Genomic DNA, 13,140 nt, shown 5'->3' with positions numbered 1-13,140 from the left:
AAGTCAATAAGATTTGTCAAACATGACCTTCCATGCACAAATCCATGTTGACTGTTCCTAATCAGACCCTGTCTATCCAGATAATTATATATACCATCTCTAAGAATACTTTCCATTAATTTACCCACCACTGACGTCAAACTGACAGGCCTATAATTGCTAGGTTTACTCTTAGAACCCTTTTGAAACAATTGAACCACATGAGCAATACGCCAATCCTCCGGCACCATCCCCGTTTCTAATGACATTTGAAATACTTCTGTCAGAGCCCCTGCTGTTTCTACACTAACCTCCCTCAAGGTCCTAGGGAATATCCTGTCAGGACCCGGAGATTTATCCGCTTTTATATTCCTTAAAAGCTCCAGTTCTTCCTCCTCTTTAATTGTCATAGTTTCCATAACTTCCCTACTTGTTTCCCTTACCTTACACAATTCAATATCCTCCTTAGTGAATACCGAAGAAAAGAAATTGTTCAAAATCTCCCCCATCTCTTTCGGCTCCACACATAGCTGTCCACTCTGATTCACTAAGGTACCAATTTTATCCCTCACTATCCTTTTGCTATTAATATAAATGTAGAAACCCTTCGGATTTATTTTCACCTTACTTGCGAAAGCAACCTAACACCTCCCCCTCTTGTCCCTCCAATTCTTATCACACCTGAAGCAACGAAATCCAGGAATATTTAGTTGCCAATCACACCCCTCCTGCAACCATGTTTCACTAATAGCTACAACATCATATTTCCAGGTATCAGTCCATGCTCTAAGCTCATCCACCTTTCTTACAATGCTCCTAGCATTAAAATAAATGCATTTAAGAAATTCTGCACCTCTTCCTCTCTGTTTATCTCTATCAGTACAAAGAACTTTACTGTCTTTTTCTTCCTTCTCCCATACATCTGTTCCTATACTCTGGTTCCCCTCCCCCCTCATATCTAGTTTAAATCCACTGGAGCCTCTCTAGCAAACCTACCTGCAAGAATATTTGTCCCCTTCCAGTTCAGATGTAAACCATCCTGCAGGAACAGGTCCCACCTTCCCTGGAAAACTGCCCAATTATCTATAAATCTGAAGCCTTCCCATGTCTTCAGCCACGTGTTGATCTGCACTATCTTACTATTTCTAAACCCACCTGCACGTGGCTCTAGTAGCAATCCTGAGATTGCTATCCTGGAGGTCCTGTCCTTTAACTTGGCACCTAGCTCCCTAAACTCACCTTTCAGGACCTCCTCACTCTTCCTACCCATGTCATTGGTCCCTACATGGACCACAACATCCGGCTGCTCTTTTTCCCTCTTGAGAATACTGAGAACTCGATCCGAGATATCATGGACCCTGGAACCAGGGAGGCAACAGACCATCTGGGATTCTCGATCTCTTCCACAGAACCTCCGATCTGTCCCCCTAACTATCGAATCCCCTATTGCTACTGCTCTCCTCTTTTCCTTCCTTCCCTTCTGAGCTGAGGGTCCAGTCTCGGTGCCAGAGACGCAACCACTGCAACTTGTCCCTGGTAGGTTGTCCCCACCAACAGTATCCAAAAATATTGTTGATGGGAACGGCCACAGGGGTGCTCTGCTCTTCCTGTCTATTCCCCTTCCCTCTCCTGACAGTCACCTGTCTCCTGAATCCTAGGGGTGACTATCTCCCATCATCTGCAAACTTGCAACACAGCCATCAATTCCATTATCCATATCATTAACATATAACGTAAAAAGAATCAGTCCAAAAATACAGATCCCTGTGGAACACCACTAGTCACTGACAGCTGACTAGAAAAGACTCCTTTTATTCCCACACTTTGCCTCCTGCCAATCAGCCACGGCTTTATCCATGCTAGAATTTTCCCTGTAATACCATGGGCTCGTAGCTTGTTAAGTAGCCTCATGTGTGGCACTTTGTCAAAAGCCTTCTGAAAACCTAATACACAACATCAGCTGATGTTCTTTAGTCGATCTTGCTTGTTATTTATTCAAAGAATTCTGAAAGAGTTATCTCATCATCTGGTACACCTCTATCAGGTCACCTCTCATCCTCCTTCGCTCCAGGGAGAAAAGGCTGAGTTCACTCAACCTATTCTCATGAGGCAAGCTCCTCAATCCAAGCAACATCCTTTTAAATCTCCTCTGCACCCTTTCTATGGCTTCCACGTCCTTCCTGCAGTGAGGTGACCAGAACTGAGCACGGTACTCCAAGTGGGGTCTGACCAGGGTCCTATATAGCTGCAACATTACCCCACAGCTCCTAAATTCAATTCCATGATTGATGAAGGCCAATACTCCATATGCCTTCTGAACTGGAGTGACAGTTGCAATTTTCCAGTTTTCCGAAATCATTCCAGAATCTAGTCATTCTTCAAAGATCATTACTATTGCCTCCACAGTCTCTTCAGGCACCTCTTTCAGGACTCTGGGGTGTACACCATCTGGTCCAGGTGAGTTATCTACCTTTAGACTTTTCAGTTTCCAAAGCACCTTCTCCCTAGTAATGCTAACTTCACACTTCATGTCCCCTGACACCTGGAGCTATCACCATACTGCTAGTGTCTTCCACCAGGATGACTGATGCAAAATACTTACTCAGTTCATCTGCCATTTCCTTTTCCCTCATTACTACCTCTCCAGCATTATTTTCCAATGGCCCGATATCCACTCTTGCATCTCTTCTACACTTTATGTAGCTGAAGAAACTTTTGGTATCCTCTTTAATATTATTGGCTCACTTACCTTCATCTTTACTTGCCTTCTGTTGGTATTTGAAAGCTTTTGTATCCTCTGATTTTTGCTCTATTAAATGCCCTCTCTTTAGCTTTTATGTTGGCTTTGACTTCTCTTGTTAGCCATGGTTGTCATGCCTTCAGAATAGTTCTTCCTCTTCCTCTTTGGGATGTATATATCGTGTTCTTCTAAATTCTTTCCAGAAATTCCAGCCATTGCTGCTCTGCCATCATCTCTGCCAGTGTTCTTTTCCAGTCAGTTCTGGCCAACTCCCCCCTCATGCCTCTGTATTTCCATTGACTCCACTGTAATACTGAAACATCTGACTTTAGTTTCTCCTTCTGAAATTTGAATTTGAACAGTTATCTCTTTCCCCAAGGGTTATTTTTCCTTAAGCTTTTGAATTCATTCTGATTCATGGCATAACACCCAATCCAGAACAGCTGATCTTAAAAAAAGATCTTGCAGGCATTCTAGAAATCCTCCCTCTTGAAATCCAGAACCACCCTGATTTTCCCAATCTACCTGCATATTGAAATCTCCCATGACTATTGTAACATTGCCCTTTTGGCATGCAGTTTTATCTCCCTTTGTAGACCACATCCTTACTACTGTTTAGGGGTCTGTATATGACACTCACCAGGTCTTTTTACCCTTGCAGTTCCTTAACTCTATCCACAACAATTCAGCACCTTTTGACTCTGTCTTTCTTATGACTTTATTTCAATTTTTACCATTGGAGCAACACCACCACCTTTGCCTTCCTGCCTGTCCTTTTGATACAGTGTACATCCTTAGACATTAAGCTCCCAGCTATAGTCTTTCAGCCATGATTCAGTGATACCTACAACATTATACATGCCGATCTGTAACTGTGCTACAATTTCATCTACCTTATTCCATATACTGTGTGCATTCAAATATAACACCTTCAGATCTGTATTCACCCTTTAAAATTTTGTCCACCTTTTACATTGCACTTCATCCTGTTCTGAAATTTTGTCCTCTCATCAGGCTCTCCTTGCTAGGAGTCTCAGTACACATTGTCTGTTAACCAACTACCTCATCTTCAGCACTATTACCACCGTGTGATGCTCTCACTCTCACCCCCACCTCACCTGAGCTTCTAGCTGAGCAGTGGAATTTGCAGAGGAAGTTGAGACCAAATGTTGAAGTGACTGCGAGGCCTGCTTCACGAAGTGCCTGTGATAGGGTGGTGTGCAGAGCGAACTATTGGAGGGAGAGGGTCTTCAGATGGAACTAAAGGAAGTGATGAAGCTCAGCAAAGAAGTGAACTCGGTACAGAAGGTAAATAAAAGTGAAAGCAGGCTAGAGTGGTGGTTGTGTTTTGCAGTATTACACATGCTATGCTGACAGTTTGTCTCCCCACGCACAGTTTGTGGGCTCAGAACAATCACAGTGCAGTTCACTTTCTATGTAAGAATGAACAGCACTATAATTTTACTTGCTGGCTCACAATCTTTAATGTGAGGACTGAAAAATTTAGATTGACAAGATGAAAGATGATAGGTTGGGATGGAGGAACTGGAGAAAGCTAGGCTTTCAAAGGTTTGAATACAAGAATGAAACTTTCAAAGTTAACAGTAAGTTTATTAGTTTATCATCAGAGTACTTTTTTGTCACCATATACAGCCCTGAGATTCATATTTTTGCGGGAAATCACGGTAAATGCAAGAAACAATAGAATTAATGAAAGACCACACCCAATAGGACTGATAACAACCACTGCAAAAAAAAATAACAGACTGCGCAAATACAAAGATAAACAACAATAATAAATAAGCAATAAATATCAAGAAGATGAAGAGTCCTTAAAAATGAATCCGTAGGTTATGGGGAAGTTCAGTGATGACACGAGTGAACTTATCCCCTCTGGTTCAAGAGACTAATAGTTGATAACTGTTCCTGAAGCTGGTGGTGTACATTTCCCAATACTGCATTCCACCTACCCGACACCTTGTGAATGTGGAACTGAGCCACAAACTATGCAACGTCTCTTGCAATGCCCATCGCTAGAGGAACCCTGTACTGTTGCAGATCTTGCTGAATTCAACAGTAAGGCACAAAAATGTGTCCAGTTCTGGCTGGGCCATGTATATACTGTCCGTGCCCATTCTTCCAATTTGTCTAATTCCTGCTGCAATTGTATTGCTTCTTCAGCACTACCTATCCCTCCACCTATCTTCGTATCATTCACAAACTTTGCCACAAAGCTGTCAATTCCATTATCTAAATCATTGACAAACTGTGTAAAGTAGCAGTCCCAATACTGGCCCCTGAGAAGCACTGGTTACTGGCAGCTAACTAGAAGCTAACCCTTTTTCCCACTCATTGCCTCCTGCCTGTCAGCCATTCCTCTATTCACGCCAGTATCTTTTCTGTAATGCCACAGCATTTTATCTTGTTAAGTAGCCTCGTGTGGCACCTTATCAAATGCCTTCTGAAAATCCAAGTAAATGACATCCACTGCCTCTCCTTTGTCCACTCTGCTTGCTACTTCCTCAAAGAACTCTACCAGATTTGTCATGCAAGATTTCTCTTGACAGAAATTATGCTGCCTTTGACTTATTTTGTCATTAGTCTCTAAGAACCAAAAACCCTCATACTTAATGAAAGACTCCAACACTTTCCCAGCCATTGAGGTTAGGCTAACTGGCCTATAATTTCTTTTGCCTTCCTCCTTTCTGAGAGTGGAGTGACATTTGCAATCTTCTAGTCTTTGGGAACCATGCCAGAATCAAGTGATTCTTGAAAGGTCGTGACCAACGCATCTGTTATGTCTTCAGCAACCTCTCTCAGGACTCTAGGATGTGGTCCATCTGGTCCAGATGACTTATCCACCTTAAGACCTTTGAGCTCACCTTTGCAACAGCCATGGCACTCCTACTCCCTGTCACTCACGGACCTTTGGCATACTGCTAGTATCTTCCACAATGAAGACTGAGGCAGAGTACTCATTAGGTTCATCTGCCTTTTCTTTGTCCCCTATTACTACCTTACCAGCATTATTTTCCAGTGGTCCAATATCAACTCTCACATCTCTTTAACCTTTATACAACTGAAAAAAACTCGTAGTATCTTGCTTTATATTATTGGCCAGTTTGCCCTCATATGTCACCTTTTCCTGTTTTATACCTTATGTTAGTTGTCTTTGGTGGATTTTAAGAGCTTTCCAATCATCCAACCCCCCTCTCACTTTTCTGCCTCCTTATATGCCCTTTCCTTAGCTTTTATGTAGTCTTTACTTTTTCTTGTTTGCCTACCCCTGTGACACTTGAGAACTACTTCTGTGGGACATACCTATCCTGCGACTTGTGAAATATTCCCAGAATCTTTGGCCACTTCAGCTCTGCCATCATCCTCGCCAGTATCCTTCTCCAATCCACCCGGGCAATTCCCTTTGTTCCATTTGTGCTTCCTTCTCTCAAATTGCAGTATGGATTCAATTATATTATGAACACTGCCTCCTAAATGTTCCTTTACATTAAGGTCCCTAATAAGATCAGGGTTTTTATACAATGCCCAATCTAAGATATCAGGCTCGAGCGCAAGCTGCTTTAAGTCATCTCACAGGCATTAAACAAATTCCCTCTCTTGTGATTTCCCAATCCCCTTGTATATTGAAGTCCCCCATTACAACTGTCTCATTACCCTTATTACATGCCTTTTCCAGTCCTCGTTGCAATCTCAACCTCACACCTTGGCTACTATTTGGAAGCCTATATATGATTCCCATAATTTTTTTTTACACTTGCGGTTTTCTTAACTCAACCCACAAAGATTCAACATTCTTTGACTCTGTCACCTCTTTCTAAGAATGTAATTCCATTTCTTACCAACAGTCACGGCACCGCCTGTCCTGTCCTTTCAATACAAAGTATATGCTTTGTTAAGCTCCTAAGTGTAAAGTGAGTGGAGCATGGTGCTAAGCACACAGCCTTGTGGTGCACCTGGTGATTGTGGAGATCGGGTTCAAAGGTCCAATTTAATGTCACAGAAATGTATACGATATGGATCCTGAAATGCTCTTTCTTCGCAAAACATCCACGAAAACAGAGAAGTGCCCCAAAGAATGAATGATAGATAAACGTGAGAACCCTGAAGTCCCCCCAACCCAGCTCCCCGCTACCGAGCACAAGCGTGAGCTAGGCGATAGCAAAGACACGGACCTTCCAGTTATCCCAAAGACTATCGCATTTCATCTGGCATTCGACAAACCACATGTTCTCTCTCTCCCTAATAAAGGAGAGGGAGGTGTCCCCCATTTTCGCAGCGAGCAGGAGATATAACAACAACCTGCTGGTTTACAATATTAAAAAGTCCATTTTGTCACTTTTTACAAGCTCTGTGCCTGAAGATCGTAAACATCAAAGGTGTTCAGGCCAACAGAGAAAGATTTTCCGGTCTCCCCATCGACAGACGGGTCTCCTGATACTGACACTCGATCTGCTCGTCTCCATAGCCCTGAGATCTTAAGCTTCCAAACACGAGGCAGACTCAGGCCAAGCCCTTGGTGTGCCGAACAACAGTGACCGGTCCTGAAACTCTGAGAACAGGTCCTATTCCCGCAAAGAAGCAAAGTCTGCGTGTAACTCCAGGTCAGGGTCTTCAAAAGATGTTGCCAATCTGAACTGACTGGGGTCTGCAAGTGACAATGTTGAGGATCCATTTGCAGAGGGATGTATCGAGGCCAAGATCTTGGGCTTTATTGATTAGTCTTGAGGGTATGATTGTATTGAATGCTGAGCTGTAGTCAATGAAGAGCATCCTGACGTATGTATCTTTGAAGACCAGCTGTTCCAGGCTTGAGTGAAAAGGTAATGAAATGGCATCTGCTGTTGACCTGGAGACGAAAGGCAAATTGGAGCAGATCAGAGTTGATTCTCAGGGAAGAAGTGATATATTTTATCATAAACCTCTCAAAGCACTTCATCACTGTGAAATATACAGTGCCTATAAAAAGTATTCACCTCCCTTGGAAGCTTTCATGTTTTACTATTTTATAACATTGAATCATAGTGGATTTAATTTGGCTTTTTTGGCATTGATTAACAGAAAGACCCTTTCATGTTAAAGTGAAAGCAGATCTCTTGCACAGTATATGCTGTCCTATTTCAGCCTCTGAAGCTTGTGCCATATTCTTTCCACTTCTTGATGAGTGACTTAACTGTACGCCAACAGATATTCAGTTATTTGGAAATTTTCTTATATCCGTCTCCTGATGTGCTTTTCGCGGAGTTGCTTGGAGTGAACTTTTGTCTTCGTGGAGTAGTTTTTGCCAGGATACTTACTCACCAGACTTTCTTGATACAGGTGTATTTTTACTACAACCAGTTGAAACACCTTGACCACACACAGTGATCTCCATTTAACTAATTATGTGACTTCTCAATCCAATTGGCTACTCCAGTGATAATTTGGTATGTTGTATTAGTGATGTGAATGCTTAATGTAATCAATTACTTTGTATTGATAATTAATTTGAATCAGTTTGTAGAAATCTGTTTTCACTTTGACACGAAAGAGTCTTTTTCTGTTGATCAGTGTCAAAAAAAGCCAAATTAAATCTACTGTGGTTCAGTGTTGTAAAACAATAAAACATGAAAACTTCTGGAATTTAAAGAGTAGGTTGCAAATACTCAGGTCAGACAGCATCTGCGTAGAAATGGCTAACGTTTCAGGCTGGTGATCTTTCTGTCACAACTATTTCCAGCTCTTACCCCATATCTGTTCAGATTATTTAATTTGCCCCTTTTGAAAGATGTCAGTCAATCTTTCAGGGTACCAATGATACCAATTCTTGTATCTGTCATCTCGAGATCTTTTTGCCATCATCCTCATTTCAGTGGTTCTGACTCAATCAGTGGGCACAGTGTGTTAATTGCTTTAATCTGCCTTCAGAAGAGCTGACTAATTAGGGGATGATTGAGGGACTGATTGGTATCTTTTGATGGCAGTAATTGGTTGAGTGAGGAGCACTGTGTAGCTGTGCATGTATGGATTTAAAATCTGGTATTTGCAATGGACAGGCTGAATATAGAGTTTCGCCACTTGGTGGTGAGCCAGCATATTTGTTATTTGCCTGACCACTAACTCAAGTTCTTTCATTGAGACAGACGGACATAATCACTACTGAACTATGCCTGCTGCGTTGTGAAGACCTTTGACCAAAGCTAACTTATTTCACCTTGATTGAAATTTGACAAGGAACTTTTCATGCTATTAGTTTGGGCTGGATTTGAACTTGGGTCCCGGAGGTGAAATGGCTTTTTGATTTGTTAGTGTCCTCCTTGCACTTGCTCGTACAGGTAAAATTTGGTTTGGTGCAAGTTTGTTTCATGCTTGGTCAGTAGCCATACAATGATAATGACTTCATTGCAATGTTTTTAATGTCACCACTACTGGAAGAAGTACAAACATACTTAGTGGTATTCTGCCACAGTACTGTTTAATCTGTTAATTTTTAACACAATGGACAATACTCAAAGCCCAACGAAGTGCGATTGACAGGTGGAAGTTTTAAAGTTCTTGGTGTCTAATCTTTGCCAGCGTTGGAAAATACTGTGGCCCCTAATCTGGGACAAACAGCTGCTGCTAGACCCCACAGTAACAGGCTGCCGGCCAGTGTGGTGTGCAGTTCACACCAGTGGGTACAGGGGGATGCATCACTGATTCTTGTTTGGGCCCCACCCTTCTGGTGTCGTGGTGGACCAGACACCACCTTCCTGCAGAGCTTCTTTCTGCCTCCACATGCAGTCCTTGTGGATCAGCTGTCTGCACCTTTCAGAGTCTGTGCAAAACAGTACACGTTTGCAGAAGCCTACTGCAGCCTAAAGAGGTGCAGCCTGGCACAAGTAACTGAATTTCACACTTCCACCTGTGTGAAGACCACATTGGAAATGAAAGAGACATGACAAAGGTAAGAGAGGCCGGCTTGCATTTTGTGTGGATGAGTAAATGCCCTGGAGTTGTGTCACAAGGGCTGAGGGCTGCCAAGGAGAATGTTAGTAGCCTCACTTAAAATGGGTGTGTATGGTGGCGGAGGGGATTGGGAGAGCCTGCGGGTGGAGGTGGGAAGAGGTTCAGGGACTCTGCTGGGAAGAGGATGGTGAGGAGAGTGTGGGGGGGAGTGGGCAGCTGTAATAATGGAGTATGTATGAAGTATGGTTGCGGGTGGGCTTGAGAGGGGTGGGGAATGGAGAACCTCTGACAGGATGTTGTGGGATAGAGCATGGTGCCCATTCTTGGGCTTTGTGATGGCTGGTGCTGGGCGTTGTCCCAGAGGGCCCTGTCTGTACGTGAACACTGAACCTGTTCCCTTGTGCAGAATACGAGAAGGCCCAGTCCTCGCAGGATGCCGTTTCCTCCATGAACCTCTTTGACCTTGGCGGCCAGTTCCTACGAGTTGGGAAAGCGGTGACCCCTCCGATGCCATTGATGACTCCTGCCGCGCCGGGTGGATTACCCCCTGCTGCAGCCGTGGCAGCAGCCGCCGCAACGGCCAAGATCACAGCTCAGGTTGGTGAGGGAAGTTGGCTTCTGAGCTAGAGCTGGGCAGTGGCAGTAGGGCTGTTTGTAAAAACATTGGTTTGTTATTGTCACATGCTGAAGTGCACTGTTCTCTGTGCCTTCAATACAGAACATTTCAACATACAAAATACTGGCAGGGCTCAGCAAGTCAGGCAACATTTATAGAAACACCCTTTAGACGGCATGATTGATTCTTTTTATATATATCTTTAGAGATGCAGTGCAGAATAGACCCTTGTGGTCCTTCAACCCCCAACAAACCCTGATTTAACCCTAGCCTAATTATGGGATGATTTACCATGATAAATTAACCTAATCAGTATGTCATTTGACTGGGAGGAAACAGGAACACCTGGAGGAAACCTATTTCATGGAGAGGACGTACAAACTCCTTACAGAGGATGCTGGAATCAAACTTCGATTCCCTAAGCTGCAACAGAGTTGCATATACTGCTATGCTAAATTTCTCCAACTGCCAGTAAAAAGAATTTCCCCCCCTTCCCTTTCTTCATTTCCCCACTCGTGTGCCCCCCCTTTACCTTTTCTGACCTACCTTTCATCTCCCCCTCTTTCTCTTCCATGATCCACTCTTCTCTCCTATCAGATCCCTCCTCCTTCAGCCCTTTACCTTTTCCACCCACCTGGCTTCACCTATCACCTGCTAACTTGTACTCCTTACCCCTTTCCCCATCTCATTCTGGCATCTTCCCTCTTCCTTTCCAGTCCTGAAGTTAAGGGTCTCGGCCTGAAATTCAATTTAAGTTTAATTGTTATTTAACCGTACATGAATACTCATGGATAAAGCCAAATGAGTTGATGTTACTACGGAGTCATGTTGCAAAGACACACCCAACAATAAGCACACACAGGATCCCCATCACATAATAAGAGTGTGCCACCACCCCCCCGGACTTGATGCCCAGTCCTTGCACATACAAGTCAGCAATCCTGTATCGAATCTCAGTAAAAATACGATGCAGAATTTGGATACAAGTCCAAATCACCCAGTCCACTGATATTATCTGTTGACCGGCCACTGGCACCTCAAAGTGAATCTGCGGCTTTGAGACCCAGTCCTTGCATATACAAGCATGTATAGAATATTAGTAAAAACGCAACCACACAAATATGTATGTATATAGTCCAGACGACTGGGTCCATTTGAAATCTATAGTCACCGTAACGGCACTACACCGCCCCCAGTAGAACATGCTGGCTTGGATGCCTCTCCTCTGGCGGCTGAAAAGCAAGCGACCCTGCAGCTTGAGGCTGGGAGTCCGTTGAGTGCAGCCAAAACAGAAAAATCTGCAGTCAGCAACAACAAAACTGGTCTTCTGCCAAGTGAATCCCTGGGAAGGCAGCTCCGGTTCTGTTTGGACACTGTGCCACACCACCCCTGGCTTCAGGCCTTGTCCTCACTACGACCGAGGACCAGGCTCCCTCCATTCACCCCTGCACTCATCCAATAAATCAGCGAATTGAACTTGTGTCGTATGAGATAATGTCCAAAGAGGTCTTGCCACTCACTATTTGACCTTGAGCCTCCATCGACTCAGGCAGCAGCATGTTGCACAGCTCCTTGATTATCTCTACCAGGGAGCAACTCCCTGATGGTGTGAACCTGCAGCACTTCTAAGTTTTTACCATATAGCAGGATCTTGTGATCTTTAGAAATATGTTTAAATAGAACAGTAGCACCTTTTGTTGACCTGTAGAAGCCGCTGCAAAACAATCATGCTGCCATCTTGTTGGAAGTGTCAACGATTTATTCATTTCCATCGATGCTACATGACCTGCTAAGTTCCTCCAGTGTTTGGTGTGTGTTGCTCTGGATTTCCAGCATTTCTTGTGTTTTATCGTCTCATCACATCAGTGTAGTGAGACAGTATAAGGTATAATAACAACGAAATGTTACAGAGAAAGTGCAGTGCTGATAGACACGAGGATACAAGGCCATAATGATGTATATTGTGATGTCAAGAATCTATCTTATACTAGGGAACTGTTCAATAGTCTTTTAACAGTGGTAGAAGCTGTCCTTGAGCCTGGTGGTACGTGCTTTCAGGCTTTTGTGTCTTCTGCACATTGGGGATGGGGGAGGAGAAAGCTCTTTTCTCCCTCCCACCTTGTTAGGCAAGGGTGGTTTGCTATTTCGCCAAATACTCTCTGGAAGCAGTGTGCAAGGAGTCCTGTCTTTGTGCTCTCTGTGATAGGTGAAACAGCATTCTTGTCAATGAATGAGCTAAGATGGAGCAACACACACAAAATACTGGAGGAACTCAGCAGGCCAGGCGGGCCAAGACCCTTTAACAGGACTGGAGGAAAAATAAAATGAGCAGAGTTAAAAGGTGGAAGGAGGGGAGGAGGGCAAAGCACAAGGTGATAGGTGAAACTGGGAGAGGGACTGAAGTAAAGATATGGGAAGTTGATTGGTGAAAGAGATACAGGGCTAGAGAAAGGGGAGATCTTGTAGAAGAGGACAAAGCCCATGGAAGAAAGAAAAGGGGAGAGGAGCACCAGTGGGAGGTGATGGGCAGGCAGGGAGATGGCGGTGAGAGGGGGAAAAGGGGATGGGAGTGGTGGACGATGGGCCATTACCTGAAGTTTGAGAAATCGATGATCATACCATCAGGTTGGAGGCTGCCTAGATGGAATACAAGGTGTTGTTCTTCCAACCTGAATGTGACCTCATTTTGACAGTGGGGGGAGGCTATGGATAGACATATGGGAAGTGGAATTAAAATGGGTGGCTACTGGGATCTCTGCCTTTACTCGGTGAAGCGGGTTTCCAATCCACATCTGGTTTCAGTGATATATAGGAGGTCATACCGGGAGCACCGGACACAGTATATGACCCCAACAGACTCAAG

At 43.8% G+C, this 13,140-nt stretch overlaps 1 protein-coding gene across 3 annotated transcripts in view; it reads left to right on the top strand.

The window, feature by feature from the left end:
• The window catches only part of LOC140732487 (poly(U)-binding-splicing factor PUF60-like), an 81,783-nt gene that overhangs the window by 55,530 nt on the left and 13,113 nt on the right, over positions 1 to 13,140 (top strand). For all 3 annotated transcript variants that reach the window (XM_073055232.1, XM_073055229.1, XM_073055230.1), the window contains one exon: positions 10,068 to 10,258. In XM_073055232.1, the coding sequence (XP_072911333.1) occupies positions 10,068 to 10,258 (191 nt within the window). The remainder of the gene's footprint in view (positions 1 to 10,067; positions 10,259 to 13,140) is intronic.

The sequence above is a fragment of the Hemitrygon akajei genome, chromosome 8, assembly GCF_048418815.1.
Source record: "Hemitrygon akajei chromosome 8, sHemAka1.3, whole genome shotgun sequence".
Classification (NCBI taxonomy): domain Eukaryota; kingdom Metazoa; phylum Chordata; class Chondrichthyes; order Myliobatiformes; family Dasyatidae; genus Hemitrygon; species Hemitrygon akajei.
The sequence above is the reverse complement of the archived record's forward strand: the minus strand, read 5'-3'. Positions and strand labels throughout refer to the sequence as shown.